The sequence below is a fragment of the Saccostrea echinata genome, unplaced genomic scaffold (assembly GCF_033153115.1).
Source record: "Saccostrea echinata isolate AGI-Se365-2 ecotype Australia unplaced genomic scaffold, CSIRO_AGI_Sech_v1 ptg000029l, whole genome shotgun sequence".
Classification (NCBI taxonomy): Eukaryota; Metazoa; Mollusca; class Bivalvia; order Ostreida; family Ostreidae; genus Saccostrea; species Saccostrea echinata.
Window position 1 is genome coordinate 38,475,054 of NW_026889778.1, and position 24,456 is coordinate 38,499,509.

General features: G+C 31.6%; 1 protein-coding gene and 2 long non-coding RNA genes across 7 annotated transcripts; 2 read left to right on the plus strand and 1 right to left on the minus strand.

Moving 5' to 3' along the window:
• Positions 1 to 257: 257 nt before the first annotated feature.
• Positions 258 to 23,692, minus strand: LOC133195918 (sugar phosphate exchanger 3-like). 4 transcript variants are annotated; one of them, XM_061331901.1, is made up of 20 exons: positions 23,464 to 23,692; positions 21,986 to 22,100; positions 21,365 to 21,457; positions 20,991 to 21,022; positions 20,707 to 20,758; positions 20,056 to 20,201; positions 19,353 to 19,449; positions 18,911 to 18,995; positions 18,507 to 18,584; positions 17,050 to 17,085; positions 15,556 to 15,624; positions 12,084 to 12,104; positions 11,156 to 11,262; positions 10,400 to 10,541; positions 9,821 to 9,846; positions 4,338 to 4,410; positions 3,763 to 3,873; positions 1,830 to 1,924; positions 1,443 to 1,508; positions 258 to 950 (listed from the first exon to the last, which is right to left on the minus strand). In XM_061331901.1, the coding sequence occupies exons 1-20, from the start codon at positions 23,514 to 23,516 to the stop codon at positions 807 to 809; spliced, it is 1,641 nt and encodes a 546-aa protein (XP_061187885.1). In that variant the 5' UTR covers positions 23,517 to 23,692; the 3' UTR covers positions 258 to 806. The 4 variants fall into 4 exon arrangements, with proteins under 4 accessions (XP_061187885.1, XP_061187884.1, XP_061187886.1 ...); XM_061331900.1 differs by having other exon boundaries at positions 12,057 to 12,104; XM_061331902.1 differs by lacking the exon at positions 17,050 to 17,085 and having other exon boundaries at positions 12,057 to 12,104.
• On the plus strand, positions 4,806 to 5,792 carry LOC133195920 (uncharacterized). The gene is made up of 2 exons (XR_009722251.1): positions 4,806 to 5,047; positions 5,694 to 5,792. It is a non-coding gene; the product is annotated as an uncharacterized LOC133195920 (long non-coding RNA).
• On the plus strand, positions 13,810 to 14,993 carry LOC133195919 (uncharacterized). Of its 2 annotated transcripts, XR_009722250.1 has the most exons (3): positions 13,810 to 14,032; positions 14,299 to 14,477; positions 14,681 to 14,993. It is a non-coding gene; the product is annotated as an uncharacterized LOC133195919 (long non-coding RNA). The 2 variants fall into 2 exon arrangements; XR_009722249.1 differs by lacking the exon at positions 13,810 to 14,032 and having other exon boundaries at positions 14,039 to 14,477.
• Positions 23,693 to 24,456: the final 764 nt, after the last annotated feature.

Below are 24,456 nucleotides of genomic sequence, written 5' to 3' on the forward strand. Positions count from 1 at the left end.
CAGATTTCAATGTAATTCATATACATGTATATGTTAAAATATCTAGTCCAGATTATTTGCTTAAAACAACTAAACTCACCCAAGAAATAAAAGGACCTGCTAAAATATGTTGTTTGCACGAAAAACAACGCTCTAAAATGACAATCAAAAAAATCCTTTGAGATATGTCTAACTATTCGAAGTTAAAATGACCATACATTCAAGACTTAAAAATTCAGAAAAAAAATACCAAACCCATTTCACCATGAAATGTTCTGTAAAAGCAATAGCCCAGTAAAATGATAAACCATAAATATAAAACTCAACCCAAAAACGACTAGACAATATTGCTAAAAGCTGTATTAAACTAATTTACAAAAGTTTAAAAAAAGGAATGACAATTGAGATGGAGGTTAGTTTTCAAAGAGGTATTCCAGTTGCAGAAAAATTATACACGTACAAGTTGACTAGCAGCATAGCCCATATTATGCATACATTGTACATTATAACAGTTGTTAAACAGTCAGACTGCATACTCTAGAAATAGTATTTGCTAGTGTTCAGATATCCATGGTGGTGTAAATTTTACTAATAATAAGTGCAATGTAGATTTCTTTTTCATAAATATACATGTATGTACAAATGCCCAGCATGGTAATTTTATATACCAGAATGGAAGATAAAAACAATTGTACATTTTTAAGACACCTTAAAAAATACCGTTATACAGCCTCTGTTGTACTTTGTGTACTTCTAAAAAAGCTTGCTGATCTATAAACATTTGGTCAGAGACAAACTGGAAAATATAGATATATAACTGGTCAAGGTCAGTTGAACAATTCCTCAGTATCCTCAGTCCCGTTAGAGACAGAAGCACCAGTGAACCAGGAATACCTGACTCTTCTCTTAGCATACAGGTCTTTCACTTCTCTTACAAACAAAGGTAGAATACATAGGGCTGTAAGAAGTGTCTGCATTGGAAGGAAAAAAAAGAGAAAAGTAAGAAATAAATAAATTAAAACTCTCTGGTAAGTCATATAGCTCTCTCTGTTTTTACTTTTACTACTGGAATAAAAGGTGCACCTAAACTTGAAACATTTTCTTTAGTTAAACATTTACAGAATTATCTATCTTCCTGTTTTCTACACTTGTACTTAGTTTTACTGAAATCAAACCAAAACTGATGGCAGGTAGCATGATGAAAGAATTTCAGAGATTATTCGAGTATCCACAAAAATGTTCATAATAAAATTGAATACATATATACAGAATTGTGTATCTTGATAGTTGATATTAGCTACATGTACATGTGTATGTGTGTACCAAGAACTGAAAGTGAAATTGTTCATTGCATGTGAGCTTTTCTTTCTTGGATCATTTTTCAGAAGTTCCATGGAATTACTACCATTCAGGAAAGATACTTTTAAACACAGTTACTTTTCAGCACATTATCTATTGCTTACCATTAACATAAACAGGTAAAACACTGATCTCCATCCCAAACCATCTTGTATCACTGGCACAAGAATCTGAAATGACAAAAACTTGAGTCACAAAGAGGACGTTTTCGGGACCCAGAGTGATTCCACTATACCATATCAACATCATATATGCAGATACTATGATTTGAATCCAATGTGTTGTAAGCACCCAAGCTGGAATATTTATATAGTTTTCTGGCATAAATGCCTTAAATTAAACTTTCACATGTACATGTATTACAGAAATTTTACAAGGATTTCAGTTTTTTTTTTCAGCATTACAATGATTTTTTACTGACATTAAATAAACATTCACAGCAACAAATATTCCATTAAAATTATCCCAAATACAATAAATCTCTCTCTAACCTGCCCAATGGCTGCCCCGACACTTCCTGTTCCATCAATGATCCCAGTCACTGTTGCCAAGGCTTCACTATTTCCCTGAACTGGTCCCTGTTTTCCTGTTAAAATAAAACATTGAGATGTCTGATCATTTATAACCTTTTACTAGAAGTGGATACTGAATAAACAAAACTACTGCTAAGGAAATATAAAATGTACTTGAAAAAGCGAAAGAAGTTAACTAAATGAGTATTTCAAATATGGATATGTTGAATACCAGGGCTATGTCTAGGTGGGTCTTAGTAAAGTTGTTAATTACAGCGAATTGCAAAAAACCGGTAAAGTTTTCAATAGCTTGCTGGATAGCTCAATAGAGTTTACAATTTGGTCTAACAAGTATCACAATAAGTTTGAATCTAGATCATGTAGTTACTCAGGTGTATCATTAGATTTTACAGGTGAATGTGAGTTGATTTCAATGTTGTATGAATCCACATGTATGTGTCAATGTGTTCTGCTGTAAATTAACGCATTTAACTTAATTTCTTTTATTGCAAATTTCAGTTAATTTGCAGCATTAATGAATAACACCCCCCCCCCCACTCCTTCCTTGCAAAAAGGTATTGTTTTTAACAAGTAAGGAAGTTAGCTTTCCACTTCATTTTTCTCTCACCATATGGATTTTAAATAAACACATAAATATACTAAATAATTTAATAATAATATAGATAACAAATATAACTTGTACTGAATTAATTTATGATCAACATCTCCACACCCAGCAAATTTCTACTTTCTGTAACTCTCTGAAAATCTGAAATTTGAATTAAGGACTTGTTTTACAAAAACACTTATGACTAAAACTAAGCACTTTTGCAATTTATTTTAATCTTTACATTGTATAAATTGTTATTTTATACTTAGAACTTATGACTAAAACTAAGCGCTTTTGCAAATTATTTTAATCTTTACATTGTATAAATTGTTATTTTATACTTTATATGAAAAAATTAGTTAACTTAGGTAATTTTATAAAAGCAAAATCTCACAAAATTATTCTGTGATGAGAATTAAAAACTATCATGTTAAAAATTTTTAAGAATTAGTCGTAAGTTCTTTTATAAAATGGGCCCCAAGAGTTCAGATTTGCAACTGCTGGCATAGGCATAGTTTAATCCCTCCATCCTCAACCTCCCCCATATTTTCTCTTGTTTTAATTAGTGTTGCTGTTGTTTATTGATAAGAATGAAACTTTTGTCCAAATGAAAAATTTTACCCTATAATTTGAAATTGTTTGTAGGTCATGAAAATAGATTATAATAGGTTTTAATTTCAGAACTGACAAGACTTTAGAGCAATTAGAAAGAATAGTATGCAGAAGATTTATGCATTACTGAAAGAGCTAGCATACAATTTTACTGAAAAAAATTGCAATTAAAGAAAAACAATGCATTTATTTACAGCAGAACACCTTGGCACATACATGTGGCTTCATTCAACATTGAAATCAACTCACATTTACCTGTAAAATCTAATGATACACCTGAGTAACTTCATGACCTAGTTTCAATCCTAATGTGATACTTGTTAGAACAAATTGTATACCCTATTGAGCTATCCAGCTAGCTATTGAAAACTTTACTGGTATTTTGTAATTCGCTGTAAATTCCTGGTATACTGAACATTCTGACAGCTTTATATCTCAGATTTTCCAGATACTCAGTAAGTCAGAGATATTCAGATTTGACTGTATGTAATTACAAGGTAGATTGACACATTAAAGCTTTGTTTTAGCAGACACAGTAATGGCTGTACTGTAGTCAAATTTTAAACTTTTGTTGCCATGAGTTTCTGAAACTTAAATTACATGAGATAGTCTATTTGGATGCAAAGACTTTACAGTTTTGACAGATCTTAAATTCTTGGGTGTTCTTTATATACAGTTTTTTATACTCACCAAGATCAGCTGAGATTGCTGCACTGACTAGATTGGCCACACCCCCAATGAAAAATCCCACCACAGCCATCAACAGACCATTCAGAGTCAGGGTATTGCTTAAATTAGAATCTGTTATGAAGTGAAAAAAAATGTAAAATTAAACTGACAATTATTATAATGAGGTGCCAAGGACAAACAATTTTAATGTTATAAATGCAATGGAAAATCACAGAAACTGTGAATTCATTAAAATTGTGTTTGCTGTAATCATGTTTTACTGTACTATGGGATTTATTCCCTATCCTTGCTTGAATTTAAATGAGTATTGTTTGTGAATGATGATCTTAATAGTGGAAATCGCAATGTTAAATAAATCATTTGAATTATGTTTACATGACTTGAAGCCATGATACATTGTATTGACCTTAATTTTGAATGAACAAGATTTCAATGTTTTATGTAGATCAAGGTTGTAAGTTTTTAATAGATAGAAGTACATACAAAAAATGAAGTTTGTAATTTTTTCATCAAGCTAATAAGATTTGTTTAATAAATAACATATATAACATCATGTACATACATGTAATACATACTATAAATAAACAATGCTGGAATGCCCAGGATCAACATTGGTATCACTATTATACTACGATGCTGGAATCTGTCCTACAAACAGAAATTAATTTCAATTGTTAGTCTTACAAAAAAGAGGAACTAGGTCTTCCCAAACAGTGCATCTCCATGCTTTCTGGAATTTATCATGCAAAAACACAATATTTATTGCAGTTCAAAAAAAAAAAAAAGATTAAGAAAATTTACTGACATTTTAAGGATGGATTCTTGTCAGCATTTTACGTCGTCAATGGGTCTCCATAAATGATGCAAGTCGTAAAATGCAAAAATTCATATTTAATTATACTGAAGGAAAAACTATTAGTAAATTTGTCAGCTTAAGTAATGTTGAATCTATTTCTTTTGAAATTAATAAATTTATCGTAATATTTTCTTTGATTTGCGACAATCGCCATAATATTCGCAGTTCGGTAGGCCTAGCGAATGTCAACATGTCCAGATCATTTTCCGTAGAAAACCCCGAGAGGGTTGTTTTGTAAAATCTACAAACTGTGAACATTATCGAAGCATTGCAGAAGCCCAGGGACAGTTATGAATAATTAATTCATAATTGTTTATGCCCGGGAAATTCCAATCAGCCAAAAGGGAAGCTTGAACTTGAAGGTCACAAACATGTGCAAGATTGCAGATCCACGTTGCCTCGTCTGATGTCATGTCGTGCAGTGAGCATGTAAGTTAGTTATATATGTCTGAAGATTTTTATAATTTTGAAATTGAATTCAATTACATGCTGGTTTGTATTGATTTATGGGAATTCGCACGGAAATTAAAGTCCTGTTATCAATATTTCGTCTGCTTATTCCCGCGACTTGTCAACATTTGAAGAGGATATATTTCGTGTGTTCGTCAGGTTTAGGAATAATAATTCACAAAAATAGCATTTTTTGTATATGATTACAACAAATTTTATATTTTTAATTAGCCTACTTTGTTCAAGACAGAACAATCATCAAGTTATTAGAAAAGTAAGGTGTTCCGCTTGGGTACAAATCAAACGGAAAAATAACTTGATATTGTACGTGGAAATATCCATAATATTGAAACACACAATTGTCTAATAAATAGAGCAAAATGAAACATTATTGTTAAAAAACTATTTATATTATTTTTTTTTTTTACTTTTCTGTACTTTTAGGATAAATTTATATCCAATACACTATAATATAAGACATATTGCATGTGGTAGAATCTATTAAAATATTTTCATTCATTTAAATCAATAAATGAAATAAAGATTAGATAAGTTGTTTAATCTTATAATCAATTTCCATGAATTTAAAAAAATAGTCTAAGGGATGTTCATGTTTAATTCTTAGGAGAAAAACAACCCTACTTTACCCTAGACTAGAAAAAAGACTGGAGGTCAGAATGCAGGATGATTGAGCAAGGAGTGCTGGCAGATGGACTATTGAGGTACATGTATAAGAAATATGGACACAACTTTATCTAACTATCATATAATGCAGCATCTGTGCTGCTATGTAAAATATATTACTTTTTTTTAAATTACAGATCAACAAAAAATTTGGACTTTCACCAGGTGGACACATGTTCAGCAAGAAATTCTCACATCAAATGAATGATGGCTGTCTGTGGAAAAGAGATTTTCTCAGAATATATCATGTCAGAAGCAGGAATTACATATTTATCTGATCAAAGAAATGTTTTTGTAGAAATGTGGAAGTCAATGCATGTCACTGCTGCTTGTTGCATGATTCCATTCTTGATTTTTTTTTAGAAACTTTCAGTCAAAAATAGTTTTATTTATAAATATATAATGTTTAATTATTTGATTCCCAAGTACCCGATACAGTGCATGCTTTGTAGAATGTGATTACTTTACAAAATCTTTGATTCAGATTTGAAATCTTACTCCCAGAGTGAATTTTTCAAGCATTATCTTTCATTAGATTACAATGTGAAGATTTATATGTACTGGCACCACAACAACTTGTAAATGGTATATACCTAGCTCTATGTATTCAGTTGCTTTACATTTTCAAATACAGTTAAAATCTTAAAATACAGTTCTGGAATACCAAAAAATGTGCCTGCTTTGGATCATTTAGTTAAAGGGTGATTTTAAGCAAGAGCATGCTGAACAAAATTGGTGGTAGCGGCCGGGTTAAAATTTAGATTTTTACAAATGAACTACATATACATGTACTTGCAGTAGAAACCCTCAAGAGGTAATTTTTAATTCAATTTCAATACAAGTTATTGACACTGATCAATAAATGTTTGTGCTACAAATTCTCAAAAAGAAATTCATCCTTGAATAAGTATTTTGCATCTAAATGTGAAATTAAGTTTGATAGCTGCATGCATATTATTGTTACAAAGTTCAAGGATGTCTTATTCAGGCAAAGATGTCAAAGGGCATTTGATTGTCATAGATGGATTTTTTGTTATCTTAAAACTCCACAAATTTTACGCAATATATGATCACATTGAGGAGTTATATTTATTGGTGCTGAACAAACTATATACTTATAAATGTGTGTAGGTATTTATTGTCTCTCGCTTTCGCGAAAGAGAGGGGACATTAAATCTCACTCGTCTGTCGGTCTGTCTGTCACAAAAACTTTAACCTTGGCCATAACTTTTGAGTGAGAAGAGATTGGGCTTTTGTATTTCACATGTATATTACCTGTAACAAGACCTTTCCAAATATACTGTAAATTTTGATCCCGTGGCCTTGGCCCTGAAGTTTGACCTACTTTTCAAAAAAATTAACATTACCTTAAATTGGTCATTACTTTTGAATGAGAAAAGATAGGACTTTCATATTATGCCTGTTCATTACCTGTGACAAATCCTTTCGAAATTATACTATGACTTTTGACCCTGTGACCTTGATCTTGAAGTTTGACCTACTTTTCAAAAAATTAACATTTCTTTAAATTGGTCATTAAATTTAAATGAGAAAAGATAGGGCTCTCGTATTAAATATGAACATTACCTGTAAGAATACCTTTCCAAATGTACTATGATTTTTGACCCCATGACCATTACCTTGAAGTTTGACCTACTTTTCAAAATTTTTATCTTTGCTTATAACTTTTGATTTAGAATGGTTAGGGCTTTCACAGTTGACCTGTGCATTAGTAGTGAGAAAGTGTTTCGGAGCATGCTTTAATTTTTTACCCCCTTACCTTGACCTTCATGTTTGTTTGTTTGCTTGTATGTTGTTTAACGTCCCTCTCAAGAATTTTTCACTCATATGGAGACGCCACCACTTGCCGGTGGAGAGCTGCAAATTTTGTCCTATGCTCGGCACTTATGGCCATTGAGAAGTGAGGGATTTTTTTCGTGCCAGCACCTACTGCGACACGGGACCTCGGTTTATACGGTCTCATCCGAAGGACCGGTCTCCACGTCCCACAGTGGGATTCGAACCCGCGACGTAAGGATCAACTCCTTACTTCGCGACTGCAGAGCAGACGCTCTAACCACTGCGCCACGCGGGCGACCCTTCATGTTTGACCTAAATTTCAAAAATTTTGTATTTGGTGATTACTTTTGAATGACATATGATATGGTATTCATATTTGACAAGTGCGTTACCTGTGTCAAAATGTTTCGGAATATGCTATTATATTTGACTCCGTGACCTTGACCTTCCAGTTTGACCTAATATTCAAACATTTCATCAGTTTGCTAACTTTTGAAGGAGCAAAGATAGGGCATTCATATTTGACAAGTGCTTTACCCGTGACAAGCATTTCCAAATGTACTATGATTTTTAATCCCATGACCTTGAAGTTTGACCTAATTTTTAAAGTTTATCATTGCTAATAACGTTTGATTGACAGAAGATATGGTATTTACATCTGACATGTGCATTACCTGTTTCAAGACCTTTCTGATTGTATACTCTGGTTTCTGATATTTTTTTTTACATGTGCATCACTTGTGAGAAGATCTTTTGGATTTTATTATGATATTTGACCTCATGACCTTGATTTTGAAGTTTGTTGTAGTTTTGAGAAGCTATAGTCTTTGCCATAACTGTTATTAATTCAATAATTTATGTCTTTTTGATGATGCACAGATAAGACAGGACAAACAAACAAGACAATTACAATATGCCATAAATAATGGCATCCCATCCACTAAGACATCAAAAGCGGGGGACCACCATTTTTTGAATTTGCTTGTTGTTTTCAAAACTCAGTTTACAAATGTAAAATATCCAATAATAACATAATACCAGGGACCTATATGAATATAACTACATATATATGTATAGGCATATATATTAGTCCCTCTGATATTCATATATTAAGCATTGAATGGTATGTTCACTATACATGTATATTGATTTCATGTTTATGTCATAAATAATGTATTGAAATCTTTTCTAGTCTATGAAAATTTTATGTATGATTTTTCTCATAACTTTTTGGAAGGTTTATTATTTATTCCTAGTTATATTGAAGGTGAAGTTGCTTTGAATTAGTCCTGTGCATGTGAAGAATGTATGCGATAATTTTTCTGTAATTGCCACTAGAAAATTGATGTATTTTATAAAATTGTCAAACATAACATTCATAAGAATAAAATGACAGAGGAAATTCGAAATGAATATTTTGAATATCATTAGTGTAAAATACCATAAAAATAGAATGTATAACTGGTAGAAATGAATGTATTTATGTCACAATTACACCAAATTGATATATTTTTGGGGATTAAAAATCTTTCTTATGGACATTTAAAACACTCTGTAAATTGAAGATTTCAGAAAGTATAGAGCAAATTCGGGCTAATTTTTTTCAATAATTTGCCTGATTACTATATCTTTTTTACCTTGTAAATTAATCTTGAACCTTTGAATATTTATCAGACAAAAATCTAAATATTTGACATTATATGGTCAATTGTAAAAATTGAGATGAAATTTCATGTGAATTCATGTAAACTGAGAATTTTGAAAAAATATCGAGGAAATTCGGATTAAATGTATTTATTGAATATAAAGGATTTCATGTTATCTTTTCACCAGCTCATTTCATATGAATTAGGCATCAACAATAAGTAACAACTTTAATTTTATGGTGAAAGATATTTTTCAGTCAGCAAAATTTATTTATATGCATAAATTTCAAAACTTCTCTGTGTAAAGGTACTATTTTTAGGACTAACTTTCAAATGACCTTGACTGAAAATCAAGGCCGATGACACCAAAGTTTTTGGATGTTAAAATAGTGTAAACAGTCTGAATATTGAGTATTCAGAAAATCAAGATTCTGCCATTATAAGAAATATGAGAAGAATCCATCCTTAAGATTTTTTCTGAGATTGGAAATTATAATCAAATATGTATCACAAAAAGTCTTTCTCAGAAACTGGTTTAAATGGAATTTGTTAATTCTATTTACTTAGGCACGAATTTCATCTAATATAAAACATTCTCTGTCCATTAAAAAAAGCTACTTACAGATATGAATCCAAATATTGTCCCACCTGAAAAATCAAGTTTTTACAATCAAAGACTGGTTGTTTCATTGGAATTTGGAAAAAGCATGACATTATATTTCATTACATGATGAACTGTATACAGGGTTATTTTTGCCCCATGTTATTTTTGCCCTTTTACACTTGGAAACAATTTTGCACCGTTTTAAATTCGCCCAGTCACAGTTATGTTTAAGAAGTAATACTGTCTCCTATGAATTCGCACCGTCTTAAATTCTCCCACTTCTGTCTAGTAGGAAGAAAGGGGTGAAAAAAAAACTGAGGCGAAAATTTCCCTGTATACAGTAATACCATTTAATAAGTTGCAACATAGAACATGTTTGCATAGCAGTCAATTCCAGTGATAAATAAGTGTAATAAAGAAAACATCCACATCCTTAGCTGAAGACTCATTTGACATTCCTTTTTCCCCCTATAATGTTAATTATATCATGTTTATATACATATATTTGTTTTTCATCATAGCATTTAAAAAAAAATCCTTTTTAAGGGGAAAGGGGGGGGGGGGAGGAGGAGGGGTTAAGAGACACAGGCTACTTACCAATGATTCCTCCCACATCATACCAGATAGATATATCATCAGCTACGGTTTCTTTCCATCTGTACTTATTGTGGAGGTAGTATGGCAGCCAGAAGAAAAAGGAATAGTTGACTAGCTTCAAACACGCATAGGCTAAGGCATACTGAAAAAATATAATCTAATGAATTTACAGATCGTAATAGGAATCAAACTACAAACTTTACATTAAAATACAATGTACTTGTATAATCAGTAAAAATACATTGTTTGGACAATGAGAGCTTGTCACAATGCTATTTTCAATCTAGCTGTACCACTGGTTAGTGTCTAAAGAGTGAGAAACTGGGATCTTTAGATATTTTCAGATTGGTGCATCTCAATTACTTCCATGTACTAAAAGCAAAGTGCCAGGGATGATGAATTTTAATTCTTTATAAACATAATTTGATATATCCATTAAGTTTATGTTTTAAAACCACAGGAAGTGAAAATTACTTTGCTATAAGCCTAAATTCATTATAAGAGTGTTTGCTGTAACCAAGTTTTACTGTTATAACCATGATAAGCAAGGTCAAAAATATTTCAGAGTTCAGTCTACATATCAATTCATGAGAGATGTAATTTACGTATCAATTTACGAAAATTGTAGTTTAAAGTTTCAATTCATGAACAACGTAATGATGTACATGTATCTGTGGGAAAATCCAACCAGAAAGAAACTCAAACTTGATGTGTAACTCTTCAATAAGAATGTCATGATTAAACAGGGGAACTTACCAATGCTACACCTGGTAGACATAGGGCACTACAGAAACCAATGGCTGCTGGTCTGTTGTCTGAGCTGGAAGCACCACTCTGTTTGTGGGGGGAGTTCAGGAGAGGAGCTGGGAAATCAAAATCAGTATAATTAGTACTGGCCAGATGACATGTATCTTATTCTCTGGGGATACAAAAAAGTTTTATACAGAAAATGTTCTCTAATACATGTAGATATAGTTTATTGGAATAATTTTTGTCTTAAAAGCATTAAAATTTAGCACTAGACATATTCTATTGAGGAATTTACAAATTAGGTATTTACCTGCTGATTTACAATAAAATTTCTTTTGGAAATTAATATATTGTAGAATATGTGATCAGTGTTGAGTTTCAAAAATTTTAATACTATGTTCTTTATTTATTTCCTTTGTCTAGCATGTTCATATGTATACATAATTTATACAACTAAACTTCAATGAAAGTAATTCTCAGGTATGATCAATATACATCATGATAACACTGTACAAGCTATGTTGACTGAAAAATGACAACTGCATAGCATGTAGAAATAAATATTTAGTATTTATTTTAGACTACTAACCAACTCATGCTACATGTATACACACAAAATCTGGAATCTGTATATAATTCAAACAAAATTCAGAGTGCAAGTGAGCAAGGCAAGCAACCATAAAGGATCAAGTTTTCTGTGGTGTTCCATGTACACAGTTGTTAATAACATTAAAACATCATAGACATGCAAACTCTAATTTGTATTAAAGTTGTGAAGAAGTAGCAAAAAAAAAAAAAAAAAAAAAAAAAGAATTCAAAAAAAGGAAATCTAAGTAAAATAAGCAATATGTTGTATAACTACTATGATGATCATGCATTTTGTAGATAAAATATTCTGATCAATCACCTGATACTATGTTTGTAAGTTCCATACCTTGAGAAGAAAATTCTGTGTCTGAATTGCAAAAAATGCATTTTGACTTAAAACCAACTTTCTTATATATGCCTCTTGCATCAGAGTGCAGGGTTGGCAAAAAAATGGGAAATACTCATATTTCCCAGGACGGTGGGAAATACTGGTAATTACCGGGAATTACTGGTATTTCCCGGGAAATACTGGGAAATAAGAAATTAGTACATATTTCATTCATATTGACATTAGTACACCTTATTGGTAAGATATCTACCTCAGGTATCACTGTCCCTGATTTGAAAAATTCTGGTTTCCAAGTAATTCATTTTATATAATCATACATGTAACACAGAATATTTGTATACCAGTCATGAGTGTCATGCTTGAGTCTGATTTAGTCTATAAAGGTCCATGAAATGAACCCATGATCCCAATTGGGTTTTTTTATGTAACTAAAGAAGGATCTAAGAGAATTCTTAAATGTATGGCAGCTAAATATCAAACCTAGAAGAGGCTTTTCAGTTCTACTCAAGGTAATTATATCTCAAAACAGGAGCACAAAACTGTCCACAGCAATTTGTTAAAACAACATGATTGTTTGTAATAACTACAGTGTTAATAGAAGGATTAAAACAAGTTTGTTTTGTTCTTGGATTTATAATTAATAAACTTGTCTTACTAATTTTACAAAACTGAAAAGAAACTTGAATTGAAAAACTTCAGTTTTACACAGCTAGGGAAATGTTTCAGAATGCCTATGGGTATGGGACTTAGAGTAGTGATACATTCATATTCAATATTATTCATCTTCTGTTTATATATTTATTTTATTTTTGAATATTGTATAAGATTGAATGAATTACAGAAATAAAAAACTTCAACTTAAGTTTGTATTTGCCAGTATTTCCCAATATTTCCCAGTTTAGAGAAAATTTGTAGTATTTCCCGGGAAATACCGGTATTTACCACTGGTAATTCCCACCACTGGTATTTCCCGACCAACCCTGTCAGAGTGATTACTATATACTATAAACACAATAACATCACTGCACTAATGTTCAATGCAGATTTTTAAAATTAATGTGCAGAGAGGTTCCAAATCCCAGTCAGAAATTTATACAATGAACCTGTGCTGTACAGACACAAGGTCTTGTACATGTCAATTATGCCTTGAGTGGCCCCAAAGTTTTAGCCAAAATAAAAGTTGTGAATGAAACAAGATGTCTTTACGAAACACAGATGCCCCTGTACAGCAGCTAATTATTAAGGTTAAAATCTTTCAAAAGTTGGTCAAACTTCAAGGTCAAGATCATGACATAAAAAATGTTAGTCCAAAAGAAGGATCTTGTCACAATGAATATACACAGGTGAAATACGAAAGCCCAAACACTCAGGAGTTATAATCAAGGTTAAAGTTTTTCAAAAGTAGGTCAAGTTCCAAGGTCAAGATCAGAGGTAAAAAAAAATGTAGTCTTTTAACAAGGAATAAACATCTGAAATATGAAAGCCCTAGCACCAACTGTTCAGAAGTTATGGCCAAGGTGAAAGTTTTTCAAAAGTAGGTCAAGGGCAAGGTCAGGAGGTAAAAAATATTGGCATGGTAGCCAAAAAAAAGGTCTTGTCATATGAAATATGAAAGTAACAGTTCAAAAGTTACGGACAAGGTTAAAGTTTGATTAAAGTTCTTAAAAGTGGGTCAATCTACAAGGTCAAGGTCATAACATAAAACATTTTCATACCAAAAAAATGGCATACCTGTCAACTCTCCCGAATTTTTCGGGAGTCTACCGATTTTTAACCATCCCTACCGATTGTCTACCGAATTTTTTTTAGACTGACGTTTCTACCGATTTTGAAAAAATCCGGATTTTTTACCTACTTGGGTTCGTAAAATACCGACATGTCAACACAAAAATGGAGGTCATGCAGTGTTTATCGGTAGCTAATCTGTTTATTGCCACTGATAACAGGTAATCAACAAGGTGTCAACTGTTATACCAGATGTAATTGGAGTTGTAATTGCTCTTTATTCTCATTAAAAGTGTATATTATCAAAGACAGATATGCCAGATGTAAAAATTTTGCAAAAAATGACGGTAAATAACGATATGGATACATGTACTTGATACTTTGCTGCAAATAAGTTTACAAGTACTCAAGACATTTCAATTCCTCCATAAACAATACAGTGATCAGGAAAGATATAACTACAGTACTCTATTATTAATTTAACGAGGAGAGGGGAACAATTTCATGGAAGCTAATAATGAAGAGTCTGAAGAGTTCCCCACAGATTTTGAGATTCAATGTCTTAGTAAATCCTGCATCAACATCAGCATATAAAAGCCCCTGAAACTACAGAGCAGCATGACAGTGCCTTTAGAAGACTTCTTTGAATTTACATAGCTAAACAGGGTAATAAATTTCTAAATAAAAATATAGAATTAGCATATTAGAACATTACTACAATAAAGCATTAGATTTAAAAATTCTTATATATGTTATGAGATTAAAAGAAAAAACACAGGGTCTGAGAATCCATGTATTTCATTTATACTAGATTACACATTATTTTAAAGAATTTAAGCATTAAGTTTTGACAATTATTTCAATTTCAGATCCTTAAATCAAGGACACAACTCTTGCTCCTTAGACTTAGTGAGAAAAATCCATTCATCTATCTATTAAAAGCTGGAAACTCAGACTGTCTGCAGAACCTTATTAATTTTTCTAATTGTCAAGTTAAACTTTGACATTTGCCATGAATATTATTCAAATGACACTCTTATGGACAGGCAGAATATACATTGAAGAACATGTATTTTTATAATTTCAAAAATCACATTGTACAAGTTTCTAAACAATGTATGAATAAAAAGTAAATTTTATGAATAAATGATAATAATAATATTAATAAAAAAGTTTTATCTTGTAAGTTGTTTATTTTTGTTTTATAATACAGTGAAATGCTTGACTTTTTGTATTTGTAAAAGGTCGTCACGCGTTTTCTCCCCCAAAAATTTTTGGCCATGTTGACAGGTATGAAATGGTCTTGTCACAAAGAATACATATATGAAATATTAAAGCACTAACCCCAACCATTCAAAAGTTAGGGCTAAGGTTAAAGTCTTTGTAGACAAAGCGACCAAAAACTACATGTATATGCCCCTGAACCTTCAATTACTGGGGCAAAAAAATGACAAATCGACTTTCTGAAAGGGAGGGGGAGGGTTAGAACATATTGTTTTTTATCCTGATTAAAAAATATCACTTAACAATGCAAATTTAATTCCAAATCACATATCCTGCTACATGTCTATCTAAATTATTTATCTAAATGTGATGCTAAAGCGGTATTATAATGTGTCAATTGCACCATGCACAAAATGCAAAAGCACAACATATGCAATTATTATGTCAATTATTCTGAATGACTTCATTCATTATAAACATAAATTAACATCTTACAAATGACATATTTTATGTTACATACCATCTTCCTCACTGTCTCCATTGTCGTTGGCCCCATGACTCGGTGTGTCATCATCTTCAACCAGATGTTCTAATAAATGATAGTTTATAAATCAATACTGCTTAGAATTTGAATAGATATTTAGTATAAGTTACAGTGCACTGATTCCTAGATTTCATGTAACATGGATGTAATCAAGATTATATATTTTTTTCCTCTCATGTGCTTTCAAATAACAATACATTGGATCTGATGTTTATAACCCATTGGGTAAGGACATAACATACTACATGTATGACTATATCTAAATTCTGGAGGGTAATTAAGCTAGTTATATATATTAAAAAATTTCAATGATATTTCATGACTACATGACCTAGTCTGATTTTTTTTTTTTATTTCCTCCCAACATGCCCAGTGTAAGATATCACTTTCAAATACTGGATTTATGTACATTGTAATAAAATTATTACATGTATGAGTATTATCATGATTATGTTGCAACTGATCAAGTTTTTTTTAAGCCAAAGATCATTTGAAAGAGTTAAAAATCTTAATTAATTAGAAAAAAAATTTAACGAATCTCCAGATAGCTGCTAAAATAAATGGAATAATGATAGTCCATTGAAAATTTATGATGTACTTCTCTAAATTTGACAAAAAGATCTTAGATTTTCCCACAATCCATACAACATTGACATCAGTGTTTGAACACAGTAATAAATTAATAATTCACCCTTCATCAAACCAAATATTTTTTTAATTCATGTTAAGTAACAAAATAAAAGCAATTTGCATTACAATTAGCATGCATGAAATGTGCATTTGCAGAATATTACTGCAAAGAAAGAACAAGTTAAATTTGCTGTGCAGAAATGAGGGTCAATAAAGCAGTTTTCTAATCAAACAAACAGGACCTGGCGTTATTAACTTATTACTCATATTTACATTTGTGACTGATTTTTTTTTTTTTTTTTTTTTTTTTCACAAATATTTGGGTACTATAGTTTTGAAATCATGAAATATGATTTAATTTTTCAAACCTCAACAGTATAAATTGAACGTGTTGAACACATCGATCACTTACGACGTCACAATGAAATTACGTCGACCACTTATGACTAAACAATGAATTTATGGTCAGGTGGCGATCCTATTTATACATAGACTTAAACACGCCTTGCTCAAATAATGTTATTTAAGGGAAAACATTTACAAATGTAAATATTGATACATCAGCTCTTCTGGTCTCTGACCAGTAGAGCTAATTAAAAATTAGATAACAACAGAAGAATATATTTCCTAGATGCCCAATTTACAGAAACTAAGAACTTTATGAATTTAAATGATATTCAAAATGTCATGTGCAAAGACGCTTCCAGCTTCTTTTTTTTTTAAACCAAGGTAAGCAAATGAATGAAGCAACTCTTGTGTTTTACTTTTGAGGATTTCAAAGTTCAAACATTTCAGCATGCTCACATCAATGTTATTGCTATGTGTGAATGTGCACTATACCTTGTTTGTATAATACATGGGGCATATTAATGGTTTCTGAAAATAGTGTTCAAAGTTTCCATTGTAGCATAGCAATGTCACGTGCATATTGCATCATGAAAATGTAGCAATAAAACAATACATGAAGGCAAAAAATTTACTTTGTACAATTGTGCTGAAGAAAAAATTGTTGAAGTTGGAAACTAAAAGAACAATGGAAATTCAATATGCACATTGAAATGGATTTGCAGGCATGGAAATATACAATAAAATTTAACTTTTATTGAATTTCAAAGAATCAAGCATCAACAAATAAGAATAAAAACAGAGATAAAGATCTCTTTTTTAAAACTTTATACAAATATTAAATGCTTTGGTTTGCCATTCAGGCACTTGAGAAAAACATCCTGCAGCACTAGTGACAGATCATTATGTAAGTATCAAAGCACTGTGTTTGACATCTTTGATAGCACAGTCAGGCAAATGCATGTGATATTTGTCTGCAGTTAAAGAGCAATTTTCTGTGATTAAATGCATTCATCATAATTATACCAATTAACAAGGCCAAAAAAACCCCTAGGTAAACCTTTTTCTTTGTAAACTAGAGGTACTGTGAGCAGTGAGCTAACAAAGTGACACCCCCACTCCCATATGAGTATAACGGCAAAGTGCATTTCTTAGCAATATGTAAATGTGATTCTTCAAAAGTTCCATTTAATTTCATTCAAGGGTCTAGGGGTAGTTGCTTTCACAAAAACGGGTATCCCTTTATCGAGTGTAATAGCAAAGTCTATAATTTGCTATGGGAAACCCCAAATATCTTTCCAATAGAAATAAAATAGGAGTTGCAAAATAGCACTACGTAATGAAGATTCTGCAAAACTTAAACAAATTGCATTCAACGTTGTTAAAGGAGTGGAGGATAAGTAACGGCTACCCCCAAGTGTACCTAGAATGGCAAAGTTCAGGTTTAGCTATGGGAAGCCCTGAATATCTGTCCAATCCAACATACAATCGGAGATGCACAATGGCACTATTTGATGAAGACTTTGTAAAAAGTTTCATTGATGTAAGAGGTGTTGCAGATGTGGATTGGCTATCCCTATGGGTAAGGAAAGTCCAGACAGAAGGATGTACGGACATCCCCATCACTATAAACCCCCCACTTTTCAAGCGGGTGGTATAAGAGTATAAAAAGCCTTATCTTTAGGTTGAGATTTAAAAAATGCCAAAAAATTGCCAGCTGATAAACATGCATTTCTACATCTCAGCTTTGATCAAATGTTTTGGCAAATGGCATTGAATACTGACTCTCCATTGTTGAAATTACAAACTTAGTTTTCATTTATGAGTTGTCTCAATCTAGCCATTAATTTGCTTAATTCCACTGACTGGGTTGTCTCAATGAAGCCATTTGCCAAAGACCACTGACTGGCAGCAAAACTGATTTTATATTTAATGTTAGAAGTAATATTTACCATCATCATCTGTTCCATTAACGCGGACTGTGTACTCTTTAGGATGAACAGCAGCATCTTCATCTGGGAGCGAAAGTCCTGAAAAAGTAAATATAGAAGTATGGACATTCATTTACTTTTTTTTCATCCACTGTACATATAGCGTTGATGGTGATAAAATAATTTTTTTCTTTATTTTGGAGGTCTGCTAAATTTAGTGTGTGATAAAGTATTCAAAATTTACAGAAATACACAATTATTCTACCTTTCGCTTAATAATAAAGATACTGAAAATGAAAATAGTCTGATAAAAAAAAAATAAAAAATGTTTCTTTGAAATGCCCTATTCCTCTGATAGGTCAGAGAGACTGATTATAATCACCCATCAGTAAACTATGGGGGATTCAAAGTGAAAATGTACTTACCTACTTCCTTAGGAGTGCTGACAAGACCAAAAAAATTGACCACTCCCCCAGCAAAGAGAATAGAGGATGTCACCAGAAAAGCGTACTGTAATAGGTCAAGGTCAGATTCAAAATGGTGGAATGATATTATTTATGTTGTATACTTAATCAGCAGTTTCATAGCAATTGTAATGCTGAAAATGTACTAATTTTAGTGGTAATCATACATGTATTTATAATAAGCACCTTTTTCAGTGCCTTTTGTCTGGTAATCTATATGATCATATATGTATCAAATACATTTAGAGGCTTTGCCTAAAATGCACTAATTTATCATTACACTAATCAGTTACGAGGTATATGCATTTTAAATTACACTTACATACATGCAAGTTATTTCTTTTTAACTTATTCACAAATTGATTTGAGGCCAACAATTCAATGCAGAGAAACTGTAGCTTACATCATATCCAAAATCTAGTACTCCAGACACCAGAAAAGCACCAATGATATTACCAACAGACGCACAGGCACTCCACAGACCAAGCACCAGACCACGACTGAAATTCAGAAAAAACTTTACAGGTGAATTGATATCTTATTGTAGAATATAGCACCTGCAGAAGACACAGGAAATGAGTCTGCTGCCATTAAAATAGGATATCGGATAAGCAACTCTATGACCCACTACTACATGTAAAATAGATAAACTTAAAATTGATAAATCATTATGTTTCTTTATCATGATAAAAAAAATTCTCTAAAGAATTTGTCTCATATTCTGTACTTTGTGGTGTACCACTTTTACTTGAATTTCTTTTGTATTAGCATCTTCTAGTAGAAAGTACATGTATATATACCAGAAAAATTTCCATTTTATTGAGCGGGAGGCTCTGTTCCTATATGTACATGTCTCTAAAGGATTTTGCAAATAATTTCAAATTTATGCAATGATGAAATATTATGGTAATAAAAAACATGACTTGAAAAACAAGAACAAAAAAAAACTTAACAAACCTACATGTATATCTTAAAGGACAAAAAGAGGTTTCAATTTCTCATACCTGTCCCTGTTAAAAGTATGTGGACATTATTTCAAATTTCTTATGAAATATTAATAAAAAAATATTAACCTGACATGACATCAAAAATAAAAAGTGATAAACCTATATCTTCCAAACCAGTTTCCCATAATGGCTACAACCGTTGGCCATCCCATAGACTGTAGGAGCCCATTCAGGATCCAGACAATGACATAGACATATTTGTTGTAGAAGTGTACCCATTCAAATACCACTCCAAAGAGGAACACCTTAAAGATAAGAGCATTTTACATTTACAGTGTAACGTACAAAATTTATCAAAGATCATAAAATGCTTAATGCCATTGTATAGAATATCTAAAAATATCTGTAAGAAAGAACATCAGAAAGGCAAGTGTGTGAATCTCAGTCAGAAAGAGGGATACTTTGTCTCATGGATGCTCCAGAATAAAGATTTTAAAAGGTGTATTCATTTGCATTTTTAAAATATTTAATTATGCCCTGTGGGCACAATTTGGTGAGGAGCTCAAAGCTCATTGTCATTATATGCACATACATGTAATTTGTTTGCAAAATGCCCTAAAATAAAAAATTATTCAATCAGCTTAATTATCAGTTTATTATTTTCAATTTTAGAAGTTTTGTACAATTCATTCTGCATTTTTAACATTTAGCTTTACAAAATCTTAAAATAAATCTTAAATAAATCTATGGCATTTTGACCACCAAAATTAAAATTGTAATGTGTACTGAAAAAATGACTGTAAATCTTACCGTAACTGCTGATGAACACATTCCAAAAGATAGCACCAACCGCATGTTGAATCTAAAAATTGATCAAAGTTGCATCAATTTTAATTCAATAAATTTGAAATTACGAAGGAAGAATCTGTTTTGGAGAAAATTGGCTTGAGAACCAGGAAATTAATTTTATGTGGCCTTGACATTCCAGTTTTAAATGTACATATCCATACAAATCTAGACAGTCATGGGGTTTTCTGTTCATGTTTATATTGCCAACTATAATTCATTGTTGCATCAAAATGATCAAGACTTACCTATCTCCAATCATGCCACTTATGTAGAGACCCTACAAAGACATTATAATAACAGGGGATACATTTTCAAACATACCATATTCAATGTCTACAGTAAGACGAAATGTTTTGTACATCACTAAATGTCTTGTATAAATTAGATATATTCATATTTAGCACATTTAGGAATGAACTAAATCAGATTTATATTAAGTTGTTGAAAAATCAATTTCATACAAGCTAAATATAATACAGCCTCAGTACTTTCATAAAACCAATAAAATATAGTTAAAATTATAAAATTTAATAATTCACTTAATATAGATGGCTTCCAAAAATGGTAGTGACAAATTGGACACTTAAAGTCTACGAAAATAACATTGTATAAAAATTACCACAGCATATGAAATCATGAAAACAGCATCCAGAATTCCTAGGTATGGTTCAGCATCTTTTCTTGTGTCAAACAAATGACGGGTGTTCCAGATCTTTAATGGAAAAAATACCCATATTATCTAACTTCATATAATTATACTATCAGTGTTTGAAATAACCGTGCACCTGACTGCCCGAGATTTTGCACAAATTTTGCAGCGGGTGAACAAATTTGCATGTATTGATGCCAGGCTGGATGTGTTAAAATTTTCAATAATTAAAATTCATATATTTGATAAATCTCTTTCATATCAACTAATAGTATCGGTAGCAAAGTGTAACAAGCCAAGAGGAAGAAATCATCAGTCTATAGATTCTGGTTCGAAGTTATGGTGACCTGGTTCCAGTCACATAATCGTTACAAACAAATTTATAAAAGGCAATTATTTTCTCGGGCTATTCTATCTTTGACAGGGCTGACAACTTTTTACTAGCAGTCAGCCCTGCATGCCTGGCTAATTTTGTGGTGAGTTTCAAACACTGATACTATTGATTTTGTTCACAAAATAAACTCTCTGCAACCTGACCATGATCAACACTTACATATGTATTAAAATACAAGTACAAAGTATACTACCAACCCTATCAGGTTTGGTGAAGTTAACAGTGTTGTTGTGGTATGATGGGCTCCATTCATCGGAGATTGTAGATTTGACGTTGCTGAATGTTTTCCTTGTAGCATGAAAGAATGCATAGCTGAAATAATGTAAACATAGATTAAAACTTCTATAACTGAATATTTGTTAAAAAAAATCTACCGATAAGTAATGAAGACAAATCTAGAAAACACAAAATCTGCATAATCATTGATCAGACAATTTTCCATTTTTCCCAGAGCTTATCCCAATATCTTCTTTAATCTGAACACTGATAACAGAGAAAAAGACATCCAGGACCTAGTACTTGAAGAAAATTCATGGGAGTCTTAATTCTCATGAAACATGCAATTATGAAAGCCTTTTATTGAAAATTTCTTTGGCAATGCCTTTTTAGATTCCCTTAAGTTATGGAAATGCAACAGATATTATTATACTATTGTGGACGCTTTTGGAGGTGAAAAAGGTTTGATATTCACCAAAACAATATCAATATTCACCAAGGTAAAGCCGATTATTAAAAATAAATACTAAATACTGGTATTTTACATACAGTGTTTTAGAATCCCTATCACAATAAGGCTGGGACGATATATCGAGAAATCGATAATATCGATTCAATGTGAGGATGATGCGCATATCGATACGTATGAAGAAATATCGAAATATTGCAAACAATTCTGACTTATGTTTTTCTTTGTTTACTTCACATTTTGGGTTAAATATATAACAAGATATGCTAAATATTAATATAAATATTAAATACATAATAATTAACACCACTTGTGTAAAATTATTTTATTTTACAACAGGTACAACTTCTTTCAATAAATTATTCTTATATGTGAAGAAATGTTTTGTTCATTTCAATACAAAAAAGACATTTTATAACCAATTCAACATATCGTGATACATATCGTATCGTGGCTCAAATATCGTGATACATATTGATGTAGAAAAAGTTGTATCGTCCCAGCCCTATATCACAATACTTATCATGCAATGAAAAAAATCATGATCTACTTGTATACCGGTAAATTGACACATCCCTATAAACTGAATGCAATAACTTTTGGCAAGTAAGTTTTTCTATAACCATGTGAATGTAAATGATCCCAAAGTAGGTAAGGATTTTCAGAGGGATTATCTGCATGCAGAAAAATATAAACCAAATGTTATTGCTTTTTTAAGCATTATTATGATTATGATGCATATTTATAATATTTTAGCTAAATGAGAAATATTAATTTTTGCACAGAAAATTAAGATCCCATTTTGGGCCGTTGATCCTGACCTGATAGAGTCCTGTCATACTATGGATCAACCTCGCAAACTGTAGGGTTATTGAAAAACTTGCTTGCCCAAACCACATATTATAAACACGCGAGTCATTAAGTCCATTATATCCTTCATACAAAATATATGTTGTATAGATTTTTTACAGATAAAAAAGTTAACTGTACCTGAAAAATGTAAGCAGGAACACTGCAACATGGTGGTGAGTATACTTCGTCATAGTCAGCTGACTTCAAATTTATCCACTTCACTGTTCCAATTCAGACAGCCTTATTAAGGCACTTCATGTTTATATTCGCTGGTGTATGAATTTCATGTGATATATATAGATAATAAATTATAAAATCCAAGCGTCTTTTTGTTTCATTTTACCTCTGACTTTGTTCTGATGAAAAATCATTAAAGACAGTTCGTCAGTTGTCGTGTGACTCGAAGAGAAATAAAAACAGGAAGTTATACAAAACGCGCCTTTTACATTTGAAGAGTTCCTTTGAAGCGGTGGATATTGAATTCGACACTTCTTTTTTCTCATCCATGAACTTTCAAACACATTTCATTGAACATAATCAATACTATAGGATTGGACACAAGTTTTACCAGTTTAGTCTGTCCTCTCCGACACAAAGAAAATATATAGAGATATACACGTGATATACAACCAATAAATATACAATACAAAAATAAAGCTCAAGGAATCAAGGAAAGAGTGGAAAGGGGTTGTGCATGTAAGAGATACGGAATGGTTACGCTGGTTATGTAAAATCGTTTCGTTTTTTTTTAATACATCTATGTACAGGTTTCTGATTTCAGTTTCACTGTGCAATGCTTTCCATAGTGATATTATTGATGAAAAAAATGAGTTTTTTTAGAAGTAATTTTGTTCTACATTGGGGTATGACATTATCATTATTATTATTACGCACTGTAAATCATAATGGGTAGTTTGCAAAACTTCAGGTGGTAATAGATTGGATAAATACTTTGGCGCAAGAACATGTTTTATTTTATACATTAAACATAACTTTCTCTTTTCTCGTCTATAAGCAAGTGTTTCCCATCCTGTTCCAAAATAAAGAGCATTACGAGAAGCGTTAATTGGACGGCCAGTTACAATAAGTGCAGCTTCTAATTGAAGTTTCTCTAGTCTTTCACAGTCAGCT

Bases quoted from the DNA above. Each gene is read 5' to 3' on its own strand.
- LOC133195918 (XM_061331900.1), bottom strand. From the start codon at position 23,516: ATGACGAAGTATACTCACCACCATGTTGCAGTGTTCCTGCTTACATTT. The intron at 20,759-20,990 runs GTAAGTCTTGAT...ATCAATTTTTAG, and splicing joins AGTGGCATGATTGGAGATAG to ATTCAACATGCGGTTGGTGC. The intron at 12,105-15,555 runs GTATGTAACATA...TTTGCAATTCAG, and splicing joins TGGAGACAGTGAGGAAGATG to ACACAGAATTTTCTTCTCAA.